A 25,745-nucleotide genomic window follows, 5' to 3' on the forward strand; every position below is an offset into this window, starting at 1 on the left:
CATGCCCATTTCACTGATTACCTCACCAAACTCAATGATGCAACCTGGCTGGTACTAATGGAATTATGGAACAGTGAGAGGACAAATCTATTGGGAAGCTAGCAAGTGTCTATGATGAACTTGTGTTTGAGCTTGGAAGTCCTACCACAGTCTATTTGCAACAGGACTGGTGGAAGTGCTCACCCCTGCAGTCTTATCAAAATTCATCTGACAACCAGTCTTCATATTTACGAGACCTCATTTTGGCTGCAGCAACCTTGATTTTAGAGATAGGGATTTTCCTCTGCGGACAGCCTTGTTAAAGATAAGGTAGGACAGAATTGAAGTCTAATAAGTCTCTCAGTTGCTCCGAACTGTTGGCCAAAGTGTCTCAGACCCAAAATGTTCCCTCCGTCTTGATTTCAGTACAGGGACCGAGCAGTGTAATGTGAATCCTAATTCTGAACAGTAGGAGCAATATGTGACCCATCACGGCAAAATCAGGCACATGTCCTCTGAGGTTGCCAGGTTGAGACAGACTGGTTGTTCATTTCTCTGTTGTCTGCCTTTGGTGAAGTCTTGAGACATCAATTTCTTCCATTATCTTGTGTTGTCATTTTATAGGCTCATCATCTGTGCCACATGCATCTCGGCTTGCTGTGAGGGGTCACATCGTAAAGGATTCCTCTCCAGGGGACCTAGGTTTATTTCTTCACTGTCCTCAAGTTATGCCAGGGCTTTTTGTCTTCACTCTGCAAACTTGTGCAGAATGAGCAACACATCCTCTGTTGGAGTGAGCACATCCTTGAAGCATAATCTGACTGGAATTTCCACGCAATAGGGCTGACAGCGTCTTGACCACACCAACACTAAGGATCCTATTAAGCAGTACAACATCATGTGCACACTCAGTCAATATTGAGAGATGGGGATGAATTCCAGGAACCAACAGATGCCTACACAGAATGTTATTGCCAACTGCTAGTGAAAGGGAGGGCGGACAGGGTTTGAAAGAACACCTCGGGTTACAAGTCAAGTCTCTTCCCAGTGCCTTTATCTCCCCTACCTCCAACGATATTTCCTAAACTGAATGAAAATAGTTAAACAATTCAGTGCCATTGCTTAGGATAATTGGCATTGCCAGGCTGTGGTGTGGCTCCTGTGAGACGTATAATGCAATAATGCACAATGTTGAGAGTAGAATGAAGCAATGAAGATACAATGGACAACAACTATTCAGATCGAGTTTTGAATCATTTGTTATTTTTACAATGGTGTAGATATTCTTACATTTTGCAAAGAAATTTTTTTTTGGCCTGAAAAACGCTGTATCTATCAAACAGAAGCAAACCACTGCTCATTAAACCAAAATAATTACTCCTGCCATGCACACAATCCTCAGGTACATTGTTTGGAATGAAAAATGGAAACGTTTTAATTCAAAATCTAAGTTGAGCCTTGGATTGAGACACCAACTTTTAGGTTATAACATTATCTATTACATTCAGTTTTCTGGCTGAACAAACAGCACTACTATTCAAAGGGATTCTTACCCAACAAAGTCAAAAGACCGACTGCTATATCAAATAGGAATAATGTAAAGAAAAATCATGATTCTAACCTATAATAATGCACCACTCCACAAAAGTAAAAATATTGTTGATATACCACACCAATAAAGCAGGTTTATATGATAAATATGTTACAATATACATTTGTACAGAATTTACATTGACATACATTATCTATTGTGCAAGAAAAAGAAGTGGTAAGCCTAATATACTTAGAGATGGAAGAAAAGTAGATCACAAGTGACGGACAATATCAAAATATTTCATTGATGAAATTAATGTACAAATATCTCAGACCAACTTGACCCTAAAGTCTTGGACTCCACTTTGCCACTTCAAACCGCATTATACTGGCGTATGCGTACGTACAGAGGTTATATGGAGGAAACACATGCACCTCTGGAAGTTCAAAATGATCCAATTTTGACAGAATTTAAAAAACATATCACTCATCAAAAGTTGAAAGTGGAATAGTAAAAAAGACCAAGTGCTACAATTTCAAAAGCCAAAACAATGACTTTCAAAGCACCGGTAGTGATGGACGGAAGCTATCCTATACTGTGCTTTCCTAATACTACTATTAAAAGCTTTACTGAAAACAACAGTTTGAATGGAATGCATTGATATATCACAGTTCAATAAAATCTCATTAAAACAGCAGATATGAAAACAACCAAATATGTATAGAAAATATTGACAATGGATTTTTTGTCGAGGGAGTTTTCCCTTTTTCTAAGCGGTAGCGCAAAGAGAATATGACAGAAGACAAGGCTTAAAAGTGCTATGTGACTTTTATAATTAGGAAGAAATGAAATGCACGCAACCAAAATAATGGAAGAATATATGTACTAGAAATGTTACATGAAGTAGGGAGATACATCCTTTGCACAGCATTTCTTTGAATTGAAGTTTATCATCAAATATCAGCTTTGTATATAAGTCTCCTTCAGTATTCTCAGATAAAAATATCGCAGTTCACACCCACCACCTTTAATAAACTTGACTCACAGTGACTAACTGTGTTACATTTATGAGTGTTTCCGTTTCCCCTCAGTGTTTGGGAACACTGAAAGATTGTTAAAGTCATCGCTGTCTATTGTATGGAAACACTGAAATAAGGGGAACAATCACAGATGTAACACTGGCACCATCTTACACAAAATCATAACAAAATAAACGTGGAAAGGTTTTCTCCTGACTGACTCTATAATCTCAACATGCAAGAGTAGACTGCACCTGACAGATCTATTTCACGATATTGTATGACTCAATAATTTTCCCCACGCCGTGGTCAAATCATAAGGGCACTTTGGGTAATAAGGCCATGGAATGTGCTCTGACTGTAGTCAATGTTTTTTGATCTGACATCAAGTATCATGAAAAGGGGAAAGGTAACATTTTGTCGGTTGCCATCAGGTGGTACCCCAAGTGTGAGATTACATTGTGTGCACACAATATGTTATAAGGACAACAGATGCGCATTCACAGTAGAGATCAAGACATTTTCAAAGTTCTTTTATTATGAATTTCTAGCAAAGTTATGCCATCGTTGCTGCCTTTTGTGCTTGGAATAAGACTTCCGCTCCTTTTGCTCGCTGGATGAAAGCACTTGGTTGATCTTGCTCCACTAAGAAAACCTTGTCCTCCGGACGTACATCCTTGGCACGAATACGCTCTCTGGAAACGACAAGATAACTGGTCAGCATTTCAGAGTCAATGTCAAATATGTTTTGAAATTTAAGTACAGTCACGCTAGCAATTATGTTTTGCTCTCAGATCTGGCTATGTGCAGTGAGCAGTGTTTGTGCCATGAGCATGTGACCTTATAATTCCGTTCAAAAATCTCTGAAAACTTACTTTAGGAACTTTTCATAATGTTGGTTAGGTTTTCCTGTCTTTGATCTGAAGACACTGGTATGGCTGTTGATGTGTTGTGCATCCTCCCACTTCTGTATATCATAGCGCCCAGGACCAACAGGATTCTGAAATCGGACAAGGAAAAGATTAGAAGCAGACAACTACATTTGGGTTGTATGTTTAGCCGTGGAGGAAGAGTCATGGGCTGAGATAAGCACCAGGTGAAAAGATTGTAGGACGGTGTAATCTGCAAGTTCATGTAAGGATGTGCAAGGTCACATTACTCAAAGTAACAGGCAATGTGTCCACACTGTGTACCGTACCCAGTCGTGCTGATGAATAAAGCCTAGGGATTTCTTAGCTGCTGGTTTGACCTCGTTTAGATATTGTGGATCAATGTGCGTGCACCGGGATCTTTCATCATATACTTACAAAGTTCCTTGTGAAGAATTTCTGTGCCATTCTATCATTCCTTTGTGCCGATGACCCGAAACCTGGAGATTTCTTAGCAGCAGGTTTGCCCTCGTTTGGATATTTTGGGTCAAAGTGCCCTGGACCAGGATCCTCCTGCAATAGTTAATTCAAAGAATGAGAGGTATTTAGCTCAGCCATGTGCATTGGTAATAGAGAATGCAAATCTGCACAGAGTTAGAAAGGGGGATAAAGTCGCTTTAACTCTAAACATCCAGGCTGAAACTTCATTGGAATCACTTGAACATGGATCAGAGACAAACTAGATTGAATGATTTACCACTTCAACGGATGACACTTACCACATCTCTCTTCAACTGTGACAGCGTGCAGCAGTAGATTCGATCACTATTTTTCTCCGGGTATTGTGCAACTTTGCCAAATTTGCCATGCTTTTTCTTGTGTTCTGAACCCCAGTCATCTAGGAAGGACTTGAGTTCATACTGACCTGCACCGAGATTCTGGCCTTGCTGCCAACAGAAATGAAAATGTTTAATATTGCTTGAGGAAATGAACAGATCCACTGAAGTCCCATTGGTAAACTTGGCTTCTTTGATTGAGTGTGCTCTGCAGATCTTCAGACAATATTCTCCAGACACCAAACACTCATTTTAGCTTTATCAATCAATACACCAGCCGGTAATACATTGTTTGTTGCCAGCTGTTAAAAATATCAAATGCTTTCATTGCCTTGGAGGGGATTAAACCAGTGTGTTACTCACCGGGACAGCATAGTGACCAGTTATGCAAGGTTTATTCCTCTCCCCCGTCATGAGATCATAAGGCCCTCGCAGACTTGTCACCTTCTTGTTGAGCTGCTCCGTAAAACTCTCAAAGTTGTAACATCCTGGTCCAAGATCTGATCCCTGATATAATAAGAAAAGAGAAATAGTACTTTTTTGAGAATGATTGCTACAGAACATTGGTCATTACCAGCAGTGCTGCAAGATCCCACCAATCGAGTTGAATCTATCGCCTGAGAGGCGACAGGCACTCATATAAATTAACACTGATCTTTCCACAGTGTCACTCTGACAGCAATAGATGCATGGCTTTCATAACAGGTGCAATTTGCTTGGTGCAAAACCATCACTTCTTATTAGCCTTCAATGGCCAGCAGCAGTTACCAAGATAGGTTGAACAACACCCTGTCAGTACAAAGGGAACTTGGGAATAACTGAAAATATCATTGAGTACTCAACTTACCACCATGGGGAGTGTTCTTGGTGTCGATGATCCAGCATCTAGCAATCCAACTGTGCCAGTTGACTTCTGGTTCTTTTCTTCCATGACTGCATGTGGTATGCCACCCTTTCCATATGTCCCTGGCCCTGGGGTATCACTCTAGATGGGAGAAATTGACAAAATACATAGTTTTTAAAAGGTATGAAAGCCGACATTAAGATAATGACAGTTTATCACTCAGTGGTTAACACTGCTGGCTACCATGCAATTTGGGCCGGGTTTGAACACTGAAGAAGCTAGGATACAACTCAAGCCATCTCAGTTTCATGACTCTGAATATGTTTGAAATCAGCTCACCTCAAAACCTCCCTTAAATCGTTGTTCCTTGGTTTGACATATCCCCCGCTTACTTCTTGGCTTGTCATCAGCATACTCCAGAAAGTCTTTGATGTTGTATGTTCCTGGACCAAGTTTTTTCTCCTTGAGAATGAAAAGAAATGGTAGCGATGAATATTGTTTCAATCTATAAAACTGCTCCTTTTTAAAAGTAAACTTCCTCTTCGGAGACTGTCTGCGGGACATTTAAGACAATATAGTCATAATACCTGCCTAAAAGCATTTTGGCAATCCAGCGAGAAATGGGATCATGTCCATTATCAGACATACAAACAGCCACGGGACTATTAAACATTATAACACCTACATTGTAAAAAACGGAATTTCATTTCTGGGACAGCCAAGATTGTTCAGATCATATTATACAATCAAATCTGAAATACCCACCAACAGACGTTTCATTTCCCACTGCTCTTTGTGTAGAAGATGTGGTAGGGCTGCCATCCTTGAAACCTCGTATGCCCGCGCCCATCCTGGGCCAGAGGCTCTCTCGGCCACTGCACGATCATTGAAGCCAGTGTGGCCATTCACAACATCATAGGCACCTGGACCGAGTCGGCGGTTCTGAAATTGAAGGAAAATGAAATAAAACAGATGCTCACCATTTTTTTGTGGCACCACTGACATGGTTGAGAATTCTGTCTTTTGCTTTTTTATCAGGTCATAGGTCTTCTTTTCTTCTAGTCATCTTCAGTCTCAACTTGGCAATAAATGTTGTATACCTAGCCTGGTCCTGTCTCATCATTCAATGATTGCCACTCAATGTGAAGACTGTATACTAAATGATGCCTATAACAACGATGTATGATGACAGTAAAACAATATCACATTTTACTGTGACTGTGTTTATTTGACAAGATAAGTCTTTGTCAATAGCCTGAACTAATTCTCATTCATATATAGCTCTTCAGACTTCACCTACCAATTCATTCATCGACTGCCGACAGTATGGGATTTGAGTAAAGGTCCCAGGAGTTTTACTTTTTGGATGCACGGCAGACACATCGAACCTGGAAGAAAAATTTTATTGTTTCAATCGTCAACCGATGTTTAATCAATTGAATGGATAAACAATATGTTACAGAAGGGAACCAGTCGAAGCAACACTACTTATAACATCGCTGACATCACAATAATCTTATATACCCCGACAATTTCCTATGGCTACACATTCACTCAATCGAGTCAAAGCATTGCATTGCCATTGGCAATGAAAAATTGCTCTTTTTTTGAGACACACCGTGCTGTTTGAGTGCCAAAGGGGGCACCTTTATACTTCTTCTCGGCCATTTATTCGGTTAATTTTGAAACTTGAGATCAATCATGAACTGTTCCACTAATTCCCATCACAGCAAGCTCTTAGATCGAAAGTAAACGATGCATTTTTGTCACATTTTCCGAAAATACTGTGTTGTGGTTTCAATGATCAGCCATCCACTGATCCAGTGACATCACATGGCAACATGACGCATACTCTCTAATCAAATTTAGTTTTTTCTCAATCGGCTAATTATGTGACAATAATTCACAAAAGAAAGGAACTAAATTTAAAACCATGTAATTATTTATCCTGCTCAATATTTTGAGTCTTCAGAAAATGACATGACTTGAAATGTGATCAAGTTCGAGATTACAAAATTTTTGGAATGTACCAAAGAATTAAAGAAGCAGCAAATTCTAAATTTAAAGGGACTATATAGGCAGCAGCTAGGCAGGTAAGATAAAGTTACACAAAGTCGCCAATAGGGGTCTCTCACATCTCAAATGATTCACGCTTGTATGAGGAATATATCAAGTGCTGAATCTGACATAACCCACATGGTGATGGCCAAATTAGCCCCTCCGCTCCTGCCTATAGTCCCCCTTTAAAGTAAGAATAAGATTTCTTGAACAAAAATTTGACCAATAAATGCAAATTAACAACGATTTTTGATACAATTGGTTGCACTTTCAGTGCAATTATTTAGGCCTACTGTTTTTAAATAATTCCTTTCCATAATCAGTAATTAATTCCACGCAACACTAATTGTTGATGAAATTTTAAAATTTTTACACCGTTGTTTGAGACTTCAAGCTCAAAAACACCACATATTCAAGAGATGTTAGTAGGTAAAGGAGAATGTCTTCTAATCGAATATCCCCAACATCCTTGCTTGATTGATGTACGCATCGAGGGATGTCGGAGGGTTCGTTCCCAGCGGCCTTGGGCTAATTCTGTTAGCCAGGATTCATACTGGTGATAAACCATTCAATGCCAATGGGAGCTGAAGTTAACGTGGTCATCCGAGGGGATATGGATTCATACTGGTGATATACAATTCAATGGAAACTCAAAGTTAATGTGGTCATAGGCAAGCTCGTCAGTCTTGGGCTTCTGTTAGCCAGGATTCATACTGGTGATAAACCATTCGATGGCCTGAATGGGAGCTCAAGTTAATGTGGTCATCCAAGGGGATATGGATTCATACTGGTGATAAACCATTCAATGGGAACTCAAAGTTAATGTGGTCATAGGCAAGATCGCCAGTCTCTTCCCAACCAAAATCCCACCCCATCAGGGACTGATGACAAATAGGCCTACTACAACGTTACTTTCTACTTTGTCACCACCAAACTTCTTTTTAAAGAATTCAGTCGGAAATTGCTTTCTAAAGGCATTTTTGAGGGTGTACCACACTGCAAGGCATAACTTTAAGGGTAATATATCCAATTCTTCAGTGAATATACAATCTTTAAAATTTCAGAGGAAAAAACTGAGATAAAGAATGATGACTTTTTGACAAGATGTCTTCGCAATTAACTGGTTCGGATGTGGTTGTAGTTGATGATGGAAGACGAAGTGAGAGACTTTTGAAGGAAAGATGCCGTGACACCATGTCTGATTCTGATGGAGAAAATTTTGAAAATGAAGAAGGTATTTTACGATTTTGAATTTGATAGTAACTTATGATACAGTTCAACAAAAAGCAAAATTTTGAAATGTCAAATTGCTCTTCTGGCAAGTCTCCACTGGTCTTCACCACTTGGTCTTAAAAGAAAGTGCCCTCTCTTGGGCAGATGTCGCCCCCAAAACCTAGGACTTGCCAATGAAATTAGGGTCTTCTCTGATTGTTTTAAATGCGATGGGCTGACACGTTTCAAGACTTTGCATCTGGAGTTATTTTTTCTTTACATTGTCTTTGTATGCTGTTTCAGTCATTTGGTCCAAGGGTGATGAGTGCTTGGCCTATTACAGTGGTGATGATATCTACTACGAAGCCCGCATAGTACAACTTATCAGGGAGGGTGGTGCTATCAGCGCTTTCGTGAAGTACAATGGTTATGACTCTGATGAAAATGAACAGCTGGCTTTGTCACAGATCAGGAGACGTCCCAGAAAGCGGCGACCGAGGGAGAGACAAGGTGCGGCATGGTGTAGGTTTTGTTGATTTTGGAGGAGGTTTCTGTTTCAAAGTGCGGTCAACCAAAGAATTAAACAGCTCAGATATTTTTCAAAGTTCGCCTGTCTTCTTTAGACAGGCAGTAACTCCAAGCCACCAACTCACTTGTCTGTCCATCATGTCTTATTGGTGACCCTAAGGTTTCGTCAAATGGTGAACCTGACTTGGAGAGTCTGTGATCTAGTTTAAAGATCCATGTCTGCAGTTTTGCTTCCTACTTCATTTCATGTCAAATTGGAAGTTTTCCTAATAGTATCTCACTAGGCCCTATCTTGAAGAATTTCATTCATTGATTTCTTAGTATCTATTCTTCGGTTTCAGATGCTGTTTCACCACATAATGACAGTCAATTCTCTCATTCAACAAGTTCTAGCATGTTCAGCCCTCTCTCAGGGAAGGAAAGAGAGAGACAATTAAGGTACAATGACCCATTTCACATGACGATGTGTGATGAGCATGAATGCCCCCCCCCCCATGTGGAGGACATCCTCGCTTCTCTCAAGGACACTGCGTTTGGTCCAGATTTAGCCATTTCTAATATAACACGAGGTTGATCAGTTTGTAAACTTTCGCTGTTCGAAATCATTAATAATGTTGATTTCATTATTTGGTTTTCCAGCGCTAAATATTCAAGGCAAGAATATGAAGAAGATGATGAGGAGGTGCTATCTAAAATATCTGAACGATTGGAAAAGCGTGCCTGCGAGCAGTCCAAAGTGAGCCAAAGAAAGCGAACCAAAGCTGCTGTAGCCATTGGTGGTGAAGAGAAACAAACTGGGAGGTAGGGAAGATGCGTGGCCAGTTTTCATCTCAAGTGTTAATGGGGGGGGGGGGCTGTTTCCCAACTTTTTCTCTTAAGTACACAGGAAGAAGAAAAAGTCCAGTGGTTTAATTCAATTCTGTTAATGTCGTCATCATTAGTGAATTTATACTTAAGTTCAAGTCGATTCTGTTTTATTGAGTAAAATATTTGTGATCTTCTCCTCTGTCCGTTCATTCAAAACCATATACTTCTCCTTCCAGTGATAAAGGACCTGTTAGAAAACTATCGTCTTCTAGTCCTAGGGTCCCTAGTCCAAAGATTGACATCAGCCAAACATCGAAAAAGGACATGGAGGACAACAGAAATCTGAGTCATCTGAATAAGTCTGGTTTTGATATGGATGGTAGGTATTGATTAACATTTGAACTACTATCATTTGTCATATGTCAATTACTCTCTGCCGTATAAAGGTTCTTGTAAAGATTGGAATTTTGTGGGGTTGGTTTCCCATCAGTTGCAATCAAGTGATGGCTGGGAAATACTTCAACCCTGTATCTCCAACAAGTTTTGTTCTAAACTTATTTCAAATACTTTCTTGAAATTTCAGGGTTCGATGACGGCGACATGGAAAAGCCTCACTTCAGTCACGTGCCATCGCATCTGAAAGTTCCTCTAGTCCTCTGCAAATCTCCACTGATTCAGGTTCCAGCCACACTGAACCAATACCTTCGAGACTATCAGAGAGAGGGTGTGCAGTTCCTCTACTCACACTACAAGGAAGGCCATGGTGCCATTCTTGGTGATGACATGGGTTAAGGGAAGACTGTGCAGGTATACAAGCAAAAGGACCTCTTAATTGAGGACACCCTCGGTACTGACAAGTGCTGTCCTTTATAGAGAGGTGTACTGATCACAGAAGTCAGATTGGATAGACACAACCAATTTGGGACCAAACCTGGTGTCCTTAGTAGAGAGGTTGTCCTTGATGGAGAAGTGTTCGCTAAGGGAGGTTCCACTGTATTACATAAGTATGGTCTTTTGCAGAGTTTTTGTTTGAGATTCTTGAAGTTGAAAAGAATTGAAAGTCGTTATCTTGTAAACATGAATGAATAATAGTAGCTTATTTGTTGTTCTGTCTTGTACTTTGTAGGTGATTGCCTTTCTTTCGGCTCTCCTCAAGAAAACAGGGACAAGAGAGGACTTACTCAGAATGAAACCGAAGTTTATCAGACAGGTAAGCCAGCTTATCTCAGAAAATATGGTTCTATCAATTCACTAATTTCAATTTTTTGCTGTCATCATCTCTGACTGGCAATCTGACTTTTTGATCTGACACTTGGGACGTCTGGCGTCAACGTTTGAAATTCAAAGTCGGGAGGAAGGTAGAATGATGAGCAGTTAAAGCTTCAACTCCCACTTTGGTGACTAAAATAGGTCATCTGATGTCTGCATCCTGCTTCGAAAGCATTTGTCTGAGGTCTAACTGACTCTAAGACTCTACTCCAGTAGGCTGTCTTAGTTGAACATCTTTTTACTCTTCTCCAAAGAGTCTTCAGATCAGTCACACCACAAAAGGTATAACTTATCTGCTAGAAAATTAAATTACTAACAGTTCTTGCATTAACGTTACTTGCACGTTTGTCTTCAGATGTCTGACACCACCAAGGATTTTGAAGACACAACTATCCCAGCATTCCTGATTGTGTGCCCAGGTTCTGTGCTCTACAACTGGGCAGATGAGCTAGAAACATGGGGTCATTTCAGATTTGGGTAAGTGCTGAAAAGTCTACAAGTCTTCATATCATAATCAATCAACTGTGATGATTGCCACAAAGTCACATGTTTTCACAGTTTGACTTCTCCAGTAATGCAAGTATGGATTAGTCAAGGTTCCATTTCGAATATGTGGAACCTGTCGGTCTCTAAGCTGTGCTCTGAACTGACAATAAGTTCCACTTGAGATGATAGGAGTTTTACAGTACCAGTACAGTACAGAGTGTCACAAGCTGGCTGGCCCTTTCATTAGGGGTGCAACACTATAAAATACAAATACTGTGAGGGACAGCCTTCGTATAAGCTACGTTATTTGGGATCACTGCAAGTTTCTGTGTCTCTTTGATTCAGTTGTTACCATCTGACAGCCAAGGAGAAAACACTAGCAAGTGTAAGGAAAGGTAAACTGGAAATAGCACTGACTACGTTTGATACATTCAGGGAAAACTTTGTGAGTATTTCATCATAACTTTGCTGAAAAGTCTCTATGAACTTAGCTAAATAGTCTCTACAGAGAAGTTTGCTGTCCACAGGCTATAATGCATGCATGGATTTACTTTGACTACCTTTCTTCAGTAGATTTTAGAGGTATGGTTAGTCCATAGTCCCTGGTCACTATCTTTTTGTCTGAACTATACATTTTTTTATCATTTGGCAGGAAGTTTTGTCATATGATTCCTGGCTGATTCAAAGGCCTTATTTGTCCTTCCTACCACCTTGTTTTAGGAGACATATGCTTTGATCTGAGAGTTACAGAGGACCAGTCTGTGAGAACTCGGGAATCCAACTATTTGTTTTGTGTCTATGTCTAATGAACTTCTCACTTCAGGAAGAGCTGAATACTTATGACTGGAATGCTGTTGTAGTGGATGAAGCACATAAGATTAAGGTATGTAGTGGTCAATCCATCTCTGTTTGGGTATCTCTTTTGAAATTGGTCCATGCATATACTAAGTCTAATCTACAGATAATCAGTGGTGATCAAATGAATTAAATGATTGCAAATACATGTACTTCACTATAAAGGTCCACTCTAAATAGGTGCAAGTGATACATCAGATCATGTTCAATCTGGTAGTCTGCAGATAATCTTCAAGTCTTCTTCTTTTTCTGAAGGGGGTGCACCAGATATTTTATTTAGGCAGCGATTTGATTAATGTATGACTTCCCTGCAGGGTTTGAAAGCTCAGGTGACAGAAGCGTTGAGAAGCATCCGCACAAAATGTCGCTACGGTCTCACAGGGACAGCCCTTCAGAACAACATGACAGAACTCTGGGCAATCCTTGACTGGTGAGTCAGGAAAAACTTCAGTGAGATCTTACCTTACTCTGGCACCAAGCTTGCTTCATTTGGTGTGGTGGAGTTGTATCCTGTGCTGGTGATTGTGGCCAAATGAACAGAATATATAGGGCAGCACACATGCAGCTGTCAGTTACACATGCCCATTGTACAATTACACTGTATACTACTTGTACAATCCAAGGCTAGCTATTGGTTTACTAAGCTGGTCAATTTCACTAGTGACTTGTACTTACCGGTACAATGCCAATTGAGCTCACAATAGGAGTTACTTACAATATCAATGGAGTTCACTATTGGGGTTTGCCTACTCCAACATTTCAATGACAAAGCTGCCACCCATTACTACTTGATAGTTGTTTTTACTTATTTTTGTGAAAGAAACTACTATTAGGTGCAAAAAAGAAAAAATGCGTTAGTGTCACTATTGAGATCATAGAATAGATAATTGTAGTCTGGGCCAAAGATGATGTTGATGATGATGATGATGATAAAGATGCTCGGAAATTTGGCCGTTGACAAGTAATCTTGCGCCTGTTCTCGCTCTTTATTCCCAGGTCCTCAACTCAGCCATTCAGATCTTTAGATTTTGCTCATTCCCTTCCAGGGCTAATCCTAATTGTCTGGGGACGTATTCGTCATTTTCCTTCCATTACATCAAGAAGATAGAACGAGGACAGAAACAAGATGCAACCAAAAGAGAATTGGCAGAGGCAAGGAAATGTAAGTACAGTGGAACCTCTCATAGCAGACACCTCTGTAAACAGGACACCCTCTCTATTAGGGACACTCCTTTTATTACAGAGTAGGCCATTTCTATTTAATCTAACCTCTGTACTAAGGACACCTCTCTATAAGGACATGATTTGTCAGTCCAGAGGGTCCTTAATAGAGAGGTTCTGCTGTATGTTTGGTCCCAAATTTGTTGTCTCTAATCAACTGAATATTTATCAATATTTCATCCTTCAGCGAAAGAGAAATTCTCAAGGCTTCGTGCCAAGTGGATGCTCAGAAGGACGAAGGATCTGTTAGCTGGTCAGATCCCTAAAAAAGGTGAGAAGCACAAAGATGCCATAAAGTGTAAAATTGTACATGGCAAAAAAAGCCAAAATTTTTTGGGACTGATGATGTTTCTTCATTTTGTGCAGAAAAAAAACAAGTAAAAAAAATATTTGGACTTAAACATTTTTTCATCCTTCAGAGTTGAATTTTTCCAAACTTGCCGGAATCAGACAATACATCACCAAGAACCAATTTTCAGTGTAGTAATGACAAGTTGTAAGAGCTTTTTGTTAATTTGCAGACGATAAAGTTGTGTATTGTAAACTCCCCGAGTTCCAAGCGACGGTGTACGAGGCAGTACTCGACCATGATGACGTCAAGCTCATTCTCTCCAAGCATAAACCCTGTCCTTGTGGGAGTGGGAACAGTAGGGGCACGTGTTGTCACAAGGTGAGCTGGTTCGTAGGACAGTCAATGGCGGAAGTCCTCATATCAGTTCTGGCATCACTGTTTAAGTCGTTGCATTATCACCGATGAAAATATTGCAATGATTCGCACACTGTAGCAACAAAACTGCGATAACAGGATTGCTATGTTACATGGTTTGGCATCCATTTGAGGATCTTTCATTTTGATCACCTTCCCTTGGCTGGTACTGAGACATTTTTGATGGGGATTCAAATAAAAGATATTGTGCTAATCCTGCCAATTGTAACATGAACAACAGGTCAAGACAGGCGCCAACATTGATGACGATGTCCTGCTATAATGTAAAGCCATATAATATCGATTGCAACAGAAAAAGCTTTGTAAATCCTTTCAGTAATAACTTCTGTCTTCGAAATGCGATGAAATGATGAAAATTGTTTCTCATTATGGTCTGCTACTTTCTTTCAGAAAAACAAGCTTGGTTTTTCAATGAGATCGCTGACATTTTCCTACATGCATCTCCTGCTGAAAACAGCCAACCACGTCGCCCTTTTGATCCCCGAGAAAACGACAAGTGAACGACAACAATTAGCGGCTGAAGAAATCTGTGAAGTGGCGTTTGCTCGATTCCCCGAGTTTGTCAATCAAGCGAGGGAGGCTTCCTTTAGGACGCTCTCTGATCCTAAATACTGTGGGAAGATGAAGGTATTGTCACTAGCTCCTTACAGACCTTTGAATAAGACAAGGATTCTCTGTACCTTTGCAAGGACAGGCTATCGATCACTCAAAGCTAAGGTAACTGTGGCTGAAGTAGATGTCACTAGGTGTTGTTGGTGCTATACTATCCAGATTGAATACAAAATAAAATTAGAACTAAACTGACACTGTGAATGTTTTGCCTTATAACATGTTCTATGCAAAGTAATATGTTGTGAAAAGGTCTGTTCCCTTTTAGGTTTTGCAAGGGATGCTGTCTGTCTTCAAAAAGGAACGATCCAAGGTCTTGCTTTTCTCCTATTCAACAAAGGTAAGTTTGCGAGAAAGAAAATGTCAAATTTAATACCATGAACTTGCCAATAACATGACTCCTGTATCTCATGCACTGAAATCTACAACTTTTATCTACACTGTGATGTAATCGTGATTATCATACACACAAATCTAGGAGTTTTCATGTGTAAAATCAGCTGAGCACGAATATCTTTGGTGAAGATACGAAAGTGCATGTTCATTTATTAAGATTGTTTACCATTCAGCTTCTGGACATCTTGGAGCAGTATGTTTTGACGAAAGGCTACGAGTTTAGGAGGCTGGATGGCAAAGTCAATGAGAAGAAAAGGCATGAAGCTGTGAGAGAGTTCAATCGGGACCCGGATATATTCCTGTTTCTGATCTCGACAAAGTAAGTATAATTTGACTGATTGAGCCTAGTGGTTTACACTGCTGGCCACCACGCAATAGGGCCCGGGTTCGATCCCGGGGAGAACCCAGGATCGTTTGTCTGGATGAACCAGCGTGGCTTTCAAGGAACTAAAATTCCTGGCTCTTCACAGTCCTTCGAATGAGACTCAAAACCGAGGTTCCTTGTACCTGGTGTCTATGCCAGGGCAAGCTAAGACCCCACCAAGTGAGAAACATGAGTAGCTTGCGTGGACTCTATCTCTCTCGCCAAAGTCGGACCACTAGGCCAATAAACCCAATTGGCGCCTAACCGTAGTGGCACGCAGGATACGCTCATCCCGCCTTGGAGGAGGATTACTCCTAGGAGAATGACCCCTCCAAGTGCAGAGTGAACGCTGAAGAAGAAGAAGAAGAAGAAGACTGATTGATTGATCAATTGACTCATTGATCGATCGTGACTCGTTATTTTTCAGTCAACAGTCCAAATGACATGAAATATCAACTAAATGTGTCTACTTTACTTAGTATTATGCAATCACCCATTGTTAATTGGACAACCAATGTCACTTGTGTAGTCAATATGCAGGCGTTTGTTCCTTCCTGTTATGTAGTTTTGCGACAGTTATTCAGGCAGCATTTGCTGTTTATCAATGAAAGTGCTGGTTCTTCAATACAATACAATACAATATACAATATCAAAGCACTTTTCCAGGTACCCTGCTCAAAGTGCTCTTCTAGTACTAATAATTGGGTTTTAAACATCAAAGACTCAATAAGTGTTTCAAACTGGTTATTCATAACAAAACCATTTCGTTTTGAAATACATGTAAAATAAAGTTGCTATTTGGTAAAATCGAAAAAGTAGCCTTTTATTTCAATGTGAGCTGAACTACAGTGGTCGTAGGTTGCTACAACAAAGATCAAGCACTTTGCATTTCCCTTAACAGCCAGCAACTTGGTATATATCAGAGCCGAGCATCGCTACATCTGTTACCCCAAAGTCATGTCCGATTTTGCTGAGTTTGCATTCGAAGGTCGAAGCTGAGTAGCTGATGGTGATGCAGGATGGGTCACTTTGGATGCAAAGTCTAGCACATTCGATCTCGGACGTGACGTCTGCTTTGCTGGCGAACAAATGGCTTGGCTTGATTGCTCTGTCACTGGCTTTGTGTTCGAAAGGCTCATCTGAAACAGAAAGTTATGGATCTTACTTGGCAAGCATATTAGACGATTTTCCCTGGCTTTTGATTTGAACATGTTGGACCTATCAGTGTTTTATTGTACAGTGGAACCTCCCTTAGCGGACACCTCTCTATTAAGGACAACCTCTCTATTAAGGACACTTGTTTTGGTCCCAAATTGGTTGTTTCCATTCAATTTGACCTCTCTAATCAGGACACCCCTCTATTAAGGACAGCTCTTGTCAGCCCCATGGGTGTCCTTGATAGAGAGGTTCTACTGTATTTTCTTGGCCTTGTGGAAGCCCCCATGTGTAACCTACGGCATCAGCGATTTTTCATCTCTTATTGATACGTCAGTAGTATTGTTTGTATTCTTACTGTGGACGAAGTGATGTTCATGGAACAAATTCTCACAATGGGAAACAATACTAACATACTACAAATTGAAATGAATGGATGTTGATCTCACTCACATTCTATTGAATCGTTTGCCATCTTTCTGATTCTTCCCTTCCTGTCGAGGCAGTATGTCCTCAATTCCTCCAGGTTATCTTCCGTCAACGCTTGATTGAAAAGCATCACGCAGGACATCCTGCCCTCAAACCAACTCTGCTCTGGAATGCTTTTTTCACGAGTTCTCTTTCCAATCCAGAGAAAGGAGCTATCTGTTTTAGCGTGACGTTTTATCTTGCTCTTAGTCCACAACCAAGAATCAACTTTCATTATAAGCTGCCCAGTCTGATAGTTGTAACTTGCGGCGACAAAATGCCAATCGTTCAATGTTACTGCCAATTCTGGTATATTGCTTCCAGTTCCATGGGGGCCAGTACCTGTGCCTGGGATATGAATAAAGAACTCTGAGTTTGGCCAGATCCAGAACATGAGGCCGTGGGTGCCGACAGAACCCATAGGGTCCCACTCCAATAGGCATCCAGTTGTCTTGGTTGAGTATACATAAGCCGAGTAAGAAAATGAACCGTTCACACCAACATCCAACATTGGTGTGCGAGTGATATTCAGGAAAGAGGTTTCCCGGCCGTAAAATTCATATGCAGTGTCGGCAATCTCGTTTGGCCCCGTTGCTAATGTGACATCACTTCCTCTTGCATTGTGTTCATACCCGCTGATGTCCGTGAACCCTGATTCTTTATCAAGAGGCCAGAAACCGATCGGTTGTGGGTTAAGGCAGTATTTTCCTGTAAATAACAGATGTCGTCATGAATATTGTGCAGAGCCGAGGCCCCTTGCCAGGAATTTTGGCAAAGTGACAGCTCCATCCAAGCCACGTAATGTGATCACCAATACTGACTGTGAAGTCTCAGTTTCTATTTTGAAATACCTCAAACTAAAACAACCCTACGTTGTAACCGAGGTGTTATAGCAAATTGTATTGAACTGCTCACCAACCTTGTATTTGCCTCTGTTCAGCCATTAGAGTAATGGTTATAGCTATCCATCCTAAATTCCAAGCTTTCATCTTTTCGTACCACCAGAGTCTCTTCTGAAAACATTAATCCACGGTGACTTTCTGAATTGATCTGAGGAAATCGCTAAACTGGCACTGCTATTTCTTGTTGATCAACTTTATTGTACTATCAATTTGGGACTTAGCTACCGGTAGTTAATTGTACTATAATTAAGAAAGTATTTGTTGTGGAGTTTGTTGTCATAGTGTGGTGGCTCATGTAATAAAGTTTGTCAGCGTTTCCTGTTGCAAATGGCGATGAACACAGAAACTGTGTGAAAGTGTTCTCACCCCGTGATGTTGCATTAGGACCTAATTGACTTATTTGTAATGTACGACATACTTTTGACTCTGACATCATGCTTTATCTGCCAAATTTTATTGGGTGTTTTTACATTCTGTTTGCTAGAGCAGAATGTTTATTTTCTGATGCAATCAAGAATTGCCCTCTATATCATATTACTTGTGACTATTTCCTTGTTTACAAACATCTTATGTATTACTATTAACCATTTCAGGGCTGGTAGTCTTGGCCTGAACCTGACTGGAGCAAATGTGGTCGTGATATTTGATCCGAATTGGAATCCAACCCATGATCTACAGGCACAAGATCGGTATGTCATTTTTGTCAGGATATCAAGATCTGGACTAATCAGGAATGTACATGTATTATGAATAGCTTAATGATCTTCCATTTGATGCTGATATTACTATTCGACCTTTCTGAGCTCATAATGGCAAACTATCAGGGTCATGTACCACTTGAAAAGGCACAAATGATATCACTTTCATTAACCATTGATATGTTGCTTTTGAATTTCAGAGCGTACCGTATTGGTCAGAGACGAGATGTCCGTGTTTTTCGTCTGATATCGACTGGCACCATTGAAGAGAATATATATCTCAGGCAGATATACAAACAGGTGAGTATGTACCTAAGCAAGCCGCCTTAGAATAACTATAGGACTGAAAATGAGAACAAATCAGGGTTGCTAGAATAAATGACGATGACGATGCATATTTAAGGGAAATAAAAAAATACTCAATGTAAAAGGCAGCTACTGGAACGTCTGTCGATCTTTGAAAAACTTAACCTCGGCTTAGAGCTGCCTACGTCAATAAAAGTTTGTTGTTATTGACGCATTCATCTTTTTTTCTTAGCAACTTGACAATGTCGCTGTCGGCACAGAGAATGCCAGGCGTTATTTTGATGCGGTGCAAGGCGACAAACGGCAGCAAGGGGAACTGTTTGGAATTGAGAACATGTTCTCGATGCGATTGGGAGAGACCTGCTTGACACATGATATATTTGAGGTGAGAAAAAAGTGTGAAAAAGTTGCAGATGAACTTGTGAACTTGCAGTGAATATGTGTTGAAGATGCCTGTTACGCTTCTATCAATATCAATGAATACCACAACTAGACATTGTTTTAAACCCAGAAAATAGGATTTTTTTTCAAATTTAACGTTACGGGCAGAACTAAGATTCTGCAGAAAGCAAAATTTATTGTCAATGATTCCGATGAGGGGCAGGATGAGGTAACACATGAGAAAGTTGTAAAGATTGTACCTTATTTTCGTTTTTAGAGAAATAAGAAGATTGAAACAGCTCTCGGTGGTGTTCAGATGTCTGACTACAGTGCTCCATCAGAGGGCAAATCTCGCTCCACAATTGGTAAGTATGATCATTCTGAGAACTTTCAAGAATGCTTAGTGGATATTTACTCCCATTTGACTTTGGGTGGTTAAACACTAGGTCCATCAGATGTGGGGGGTTAGATTGGAGTTATGAGATGTTTTTGACAAAGATTCCAACAGGATGGTACACCAGTTTCGGGGTGATCTTGGACACCAGGTTTAACATGTACAGCAAGCAAAAGCATTGCGCGATACTGACATTGCACCACCATTCTTAGTCCATTGGTGCTCTGTCCTGAACCAGTTTGTTACGATTTTGCCTACAAAATACATTTAACTGTAACTTCGATGATAACATTGTGTCTTTCAGTGAAGGCAGAAGATGGCAAGGAAGCTTCAGATGATGAAATATCTCTTACACCAGAATCTGATCTTGACATTACCTTTGGGAGCGAAAATGAGGACGAGGAAGGAAACGACTCGGCAAACGAATCGCCCAATTCAGACCAGGATGATAGATTGTCGCAGTTTACGCCTCAGGGTGCTGTAGAATGTGAAGACGATACTCGGACGTCTACTGAACTCAGTGACAGAAATATTACTCAGGATGACGATTCAAACATTTTAGACAGTTTGTTTGACTTTTTTGAGCCAGTTAAGAGAAAACCACGGCCTAAGATGAAGAAATCTGACGGCCCTGTGAAAAAAAATGTGAAGAAGCAAGGAAGGTCTGGTGCTGACTTTAATGCTGATGGTGAAAATGTTAAGGCACTCGAGGAAACGGAAGGTTCAAATGTCAAAGTGAAAAGAAAACAAGTACGTCCAACTGCAAAGGTGAAAGCAGACTCTCCGGTGAAAGGTGATGGGATGAACGAAACAAGTCCTTGTGATGTTTTTAACTCTTTTTGGGAAAATTCTGAAGAATTTGGTGAAATTGACAACTCAAAGGTGAAGTCAAAGGTAAAAAGAAAGAATGTAAATTCAACTGCTGATGGAAAAAGGACTGAAAAGTTTTCATTCTTTCCTGAGAAAAGTGAAGGAATTAAGAAAGTGAATAAAGAAAAGTATTCAAGGACTAATGTTGACGAGATTGAAGACCTTGATTCGTTGATGAGAGAGTTTGATGCAGCCATAGAAACCTCAAAGAATGTAAATTCTCCAAAAGTGCCAAAGGCAAAAAAGAAGTCCGGAAAGGGTAACTCTGAGCCAAAGCCTTCCACATCTGGAGTAAATGACAGTAACAGAAAAAAGAGACAGTTAGCTGAATCAAGTGATGATGACACTCGGTTTGAAACTGGCGCATCTCCAGCCAAATCAGGGAAATTTACACGATTAAAGACATCGCCTGATGAGGAATTGGACAGTGGTTTCTGTGATAGTCGCAAGGGCAAAGGTGTAGGGAAGAAATCTAAGCCAAAAGAAGGTGATATTGATGCTATACGTAATGATAAAGAGCAACAAGGAAGTTTCAAGGAGCCTGGTGAGACGTTGAAGAGGAAAAGTTCAGCTTCTGATATAAATGGGAGTTTTTCTTCTATTTCTGATGTATTCAGTGAGTATCATTGTTTTGAGTCAGTGAAATCGTAGGTAACCATCTTGTTTACAATCTGCTAAAAAGGATTTGTTAAAGAGACTCAAAGGAGCGGCATCACCTAAATTTTTACACTGCAGAGGTGTATTTTAAATTTCACTTGGATACAAAGTGATGTCCTTGTTTGTCCTTCTAAGTCATTTCAAGGGTGTAGTTGGGCTCTACAAATGTTCAGCCTAAGATAGATATGTAGGGTTCAAGTTGGCACCAAATCACAAATACTGAAGAAAATGCTGAAAGTAACAAAGCCCTATACCAGTACATGTATGCTGATTTTTTATGGATTTTTTTAGAGATGGGTTGTACACTGTTTGAAACTGAGTGTTTAATACCTTATTTCAGGTAGATGTGGTGTGGTCCACATACACGAAAACAAGAAGGTGATTGGTGCCAGTAAAGCTGAGGACCACATGAGTCGATGTGCTATCCAGGATGTGTTTGAGCTGAAGCAGCACTCTCAGGTGCCGGCCGTGGAGTGTGACCCTATTTCAGAGGTGTGTAACTGGGTGTAGGAGCTTCAACTTTTTGGGACTGATGATGTTTCTTGAGCCGGGGGCCTTGTAATGGTAATCAGAGAGGAAACCATTCGGGACCGGCGATTCTTGGTCATCATAGCGGGGTGGTCGCATTACCGGGGTGGTCGCCGACCGGGGTTCCACTGTATGTGTATTCATCAATTGTTCTGCACTCTAAAAAAGATTTCCTTGAATTTATGTAGTCTGTGAGCTGATAAGAAGTGATGAGGAGCAGAAACCCGATCAAAATTGATTAACTTCGACTATCCACACATTTCAGCCTGAAGAAGTGGAGGAGCCTGAGCCAGAGCTCAAAAAGAGGAAACCATCCAAGCCGAGCTGTCGGCAGCTCGCTAAGGAGAAGCCGACACCAGTCCAAACAGTCACTGTGGGCAATAAGAAAGTGTTCATTGGCCAGACACCGAAAGCTATACAGAGGTGAAGTCCTGATCCATGATAACTTTCTGACTGATTGTCAAAGTTTTGTCGAAAGGCCTAAGAACTGCTTGGCTCGATTAGTCTGCCTCTGTCTTGATCTCATGATTCCTGATTTTTTTTTGAATGTCCATCGCAAATTGAAAACAAGACAATTGACCAACTTCAGTGTAAATTTCATGGTTAGCAGTAATCACAAAGTTGTCCTTTCTCTTCAGGTTGCATTTCTCCAAAATGGCCAAACATAACAAGATGTCAGAGGTGGAATTTGCCAGGAGAGTTGTGTCTTCATCATCAGTGGAACAACAAAGACTCTTAAGAGGGTTTTACATAGATGAGGATTCAGATCTGACAGATGTCATCAAAGATCCTGATGAGCTCATTGAAAAAGTGCCAGAAAACAAACCGACTCGAAAAGCTGTCAAAAAAGGTATGTTCATTGGAAGGTGCTGCTCACACTCCAAGCTGATAATTGTTTTCCTCCCCATTACCTTCCTCGTGCCTGGAGATTGTAGCAATATGTATTGGAGCTTTTAGTCTGTATGGGAACACTCATATACTGTACTTTATTCTTAACTGCGAGTAAAAAATCAAAATATCATCACAAGCTGATTTTGGTTGAAATTCAAAACTCTTGTTTCTTCCTTCCAGGACCAAAGGTGAAGCCAAAACAAGAGGCGACGAAAAGGAAATCAGCGCCACCTAAGCGCAAAGGCTGTGTTTACAATGATAGCGATGGTGATGATGCAGAGATGGCGACGAGTACTCATAAACAGCATGGTATGACCAAACAACTAACTGAAAAGGGCAGAAAGCGTGATGATAGAAAGTGGAATGCATTTCAAGATGCTTGTGAAGACTTTATCACTTATGATAACGATAAAGAGGTCTGGGGTGAAAATGGTTCAGATTCTGTGACTAGAAGAGATAGAGGCAACATGCAACCATTACAAAATCAATCAAAACAACATGTCAAAAGGAAAGTTTGTAAAAGGTTTAAATATGTTGTATCAAGTGATGAGGATGACGGTGCAGCTGATAATGATGCTACAACTGAAAGAGTTTTGGCTTCTCCGTCGGCAGACAACTCGACAACTTTGCCTGCTGGGCTGGTTTCTCCTGCGGCTGCTTCTTTGCTTGACGATTTGTTCACTGCTCCGCCGAAGAGGAAAGCACCGCCTAAAAGAAAGGCTGCTGACAAGCTGTCTGAGCCGTCGAGTATTTTTGATTTATTCTAAAAGTTTGTTGAAGTTTTGTGTGAAAATGAGCCAAGAAACTTACAATGCATCTGGTGGATTTTGGGAAAATGTGAAGGGATGATGGTTCAGAGATAGAAGCCTGAATGGACACATTTTCTTGGCTTTTTTTAGGCATGTTGATTATCAAAAGTGGATAGAGATGAACTATTAAAGTGAATGATATATTTTTCGTAAGCAAGTGCAATTTTTGTAATTGTACATGAATATGTAAAATGTATGTAAATAAAAACTTTTTATCTGATAATAAATATTTTAAATGTCCACATCTTTAGTATAACATGTAGCTAGTTTTATTCATAACCCTAAATTTCTGAATAGAGAGCAGCTTATTAACGCATAAAAAACATGACAAAGTAATTTGCCAATGTTACTATTGGCAAAAATTGCATTGTAAATATTAGCAAATATTGCATTGTAAGGAGGATTGATGTGGACACAAGTTTTCCCAGCAATTACTGTCCAAAGACAGGCGGCAACCCCCCTTACAAAAAAGATCTCAGATTTACCATGTTCACCATGGTGAATGCACCGTTCACATTCACCATGGTGAATATAGAATTTACCATGCTCACCATGGTAAATATTTCTCACCGTCCCAATTCACCATGGTGAAGTGCTGTCGGTTTGCCATGGTGAATTGTGGATTAACCATGGTAAAATTGAGACACATTTTTCGTAAAGACCATGCAACATCAAGGAAAGATTATAAAGCTTGCTGAGGTTGTCCGCAAGTGGAATTCTCCCATCCAGGAAGACAATTAAGAGACGTGATTTGCATTGCATGAGGACAGAATATCAGTGCAGCTGTCTCATTAGCCCATTGGAATAGACTTCGCTACGTTGTAGTGAGAAGGGCCAGGCCGGTACTGTCTCAGAAATACAACAGGGCCACCGAATATAAAACCGTATGACATCTGTCGCATCTTTCGGAGTCCGTCACTATCAAGTGCTGCCATCTGAGCTAAGACATTGGAACTAGGCTTGGCCTGAAATAAAGAAATCGCGCCCGTTTTTAATGACCGTTTGAGGTGGCAACTTTAATCATAGTGTGATTAACAGATTGGCCCCAATCACATCATGGACAGTTTAAACATTAAAGTGTGATTTACAGGACCACCTAGTCTTTTAATGGGCAGTTTGAACATTTGTTTGTGTCACCCTGCCAGTAAAATGCCAATCTTCAAGATGATCAGATGTCAAATGTATAAGCATACACGACCACTTTAGCTTGAAGCGGTCAACAATAATGCATTTATAATTCGATTTTCATAACACTTGCGTCGAGCAATTTTGGCAACTATTTCATGTTGGTTTGATATACATGCAGCCACTAGTGATGTCAGTTAATTCAACATCGTCTCGGGCAGCACATTATTGTTTCAGCGGAGTACGCGTGTTGCCTCAACAGTTGAGTATATTTACTCGAAAAGCGCTGTTTGCAATTCATTGAAAGTGATCACCTGGTTGAGAGTTCAGAAATCATACTGCGTTACAGAACATATCGGTTCACAGAAATGTTGGATCCGTCAAGACCAAATTTAAAAGCATTCCGTTCAATATCGGTTAATAACTGTCGGATTCAATAGCAGGTTCAGTCATGTCAGTCGCCACTATTACCCGTCATATCAGCTTGTGAGTTGTGCTGCTAATAGCATCAACTAAGCATGCTCTATGGACAAATTATTGACTTTTAACCGGAATATAAAACAGACATGAAACCGTTAATGGGTAGTTACACAAGGGCCGCCTCATTGACAACCAACGTCAAAATATTCTTTGTTCAAATGAGCGCGTTGGTTAAAAGGCGCTATAAAACTATCTAGTGTACTTCAAAAGTGTCACTATGTGTACTGAATCTCGTGGTAGTAGCATCCAATCCAGTTCCATTTGGAACTCGCCTCGGGTATAGATGAGGTTTGGTCTTGGTGGTTACGCCCGATCACGTATCATGTATGACGGCGGAGGGGTGACGGATGGCGCTTGAGCACCGTGGCTAGGACGCAGAACTTAACCAGCGTTCGTCCTCTCTCTAGTTACTGGTTTATGATTTTATCAATTTAGAGTAAGTGACCAAAATGGAACCAGAATGTGGTG

At 40.4% G+C, this 25,745-nt stretch overlaps 3 protein-coding genes across 3 annotated transcripts; 1 reads left to right on the forward strand and 2 right to left on the reverse strand.

Moving 5' to 3' along the window:
- Positions 1-1,214: 1,214 nt before the first annotated feature.
- LOC135486947 (ciliary microtubule-associated protein 2-like) lies at positions 1,215-6,897 on the reverse strand. The gene is made up of 10 exons (XM_064770155.1): positions 6,700-6,897; positions 6,382-6,469; positions 5,847-6,023; positions 5,421-5,543; positions 5,085-5,222; positions 4,601-4,744; positions 4,181-4,348; positions 3,840-3,974; positions 3,408-3,532; positions 1,215-3,227 (listed from the first exon to the last, which is right to left on the reverse strand). The coding sequence occupies exons 1-10, from the start codon at positions 6,747-6,749 to the stop codon at positions 3,089-3,091; spliced, it is 1,287 nt and encodes a 428-aa protein (XP_064626225.1). The 5' UTR covers positions 6,750-6,897; the 3' UTR covers positions 1,215-3,088.
- Positions 6,898-7,489: 592 nt separating this feature from the next.
- Positions 7,490-23,821, forward strand: LOC135487129 (DNA excision repair protein ERCC-6-like 2). The gene is given in 27 exon segments (XM_064770529.1): positions 7,490-7,568; positions 8,204-8,373; positions 8,655-8,861; positions 9,221-9,317; positions 9,519-9,680; positions 9,923-10,065; positions 10,270-10,493; positions 10,813-10,896; positions 11,311-11,432; positions 11,787-11,886; positions 12,265-12,324; positions 12,611-12,726; positions 13,343-13,458; positions 13,705-13,788; positions 14,039-14,187; positions 14,635-14,871; positions 15,122-15,193; positions 15,423-15,568; positions 18,732-18,827; positions 19,037-19,136; positions 19,375-19,527; positions 19,801-19,888; positions 20,222-21,403; positions 21,785-21,936; positions 22,238-22,395; positions 22,611-22,822; positions 23,044-23,821. Coding segments are annotated over 26 exon segments (4,977 nt in total). The 5' UTR covers positions 7,490-7,568; positions 8,204-8,243; the 3' UTR covers positions 23,631-23,821.
- On the reverse strand, positions 16,496-19,103 carry LOC135487130 (uncharacterized). Its single transcript, XM_064770530.1, has 4 exons — positions 19,044-19,103; positions 18,156-18,249; positions 17,222-17,944; positions 16,496-16,752 (listed from the first exon to the last, which is right to left on the reverse strand). The coding sequence occupies exons 2-4, from the start codon at positions 18,223-18,225 to the stop codon at positions 16,508-16,510; spliced, it is 1,038 nt and encodes a 345-aa protein (XP_064626600.1). The 5' UTR covers positions 18,226-18,249; positions 19,044-19,103; the 3' UTR covers positions 16,496-16,507.
- Positions 23,822-25,745: the final 1,924 nt, after the last annotated feature.

Source organism: Lineus longissimus, chromosome 4 (genome assembly GCF_910592395.1).
Source record: "Lineus longissimus chromosome 4, tnLinLong1.2, whole genome shotgun sequence".
Lineage (NCBI taxonomy): Eukaryota > Metazoa > Nemertea > Pilidiophora > Heteronemertea > Lineidae > Lineus > Lineus longissimus.

Excerpts from the sequence above, each read along its gene's own strand:
- LOC135487130 (XM_064770530.1), bottom strand. The coding sequence starts at position 18,225 with ATGAAAGCTTGGAATTTAGGATGGATAGCTATAACCATTACTCTAATG. Across the intron at positions 17,945-18,155 it reads TGAACAGAGGCAAATACAAG|GAAAATACTGCCTTAACCCA; the intron begins GTTGGTGAGCAG and ends TGTTATTTACAG. Across the intron at positions 16,753-17,221 it reads GGCAAACGATTCAATAGAAT|ATGAGCCTTTCGAACACAAA; the intron begins GTGAGTGAGATC and ends TTTCTGTTTCAG.
- LOC135486947 (XM_064770155.1), bottom strand. The coding sequence starts at position 6,749 with ATGGCCGAGAAGAAGTATAAAGGTGCCCCCTTTGGCACTCAAACAGCA. Across the intron at positions 5,544-5,846 it reads GGGAAATGAAACGTCTGTTG|GAGAAAAAACTTGGTCCAGG; the intron begins GTGGGTATTTCA and ends TTCATTCTCAAG. Across the intron at positions 4,349-4,600 it reads CTGGTCACTATGCTGTCCCG|CAAGGCCAGAATCTCGGTGC; the intron begins GTGAGTAACACA and ends TTCTGTTGGCAG.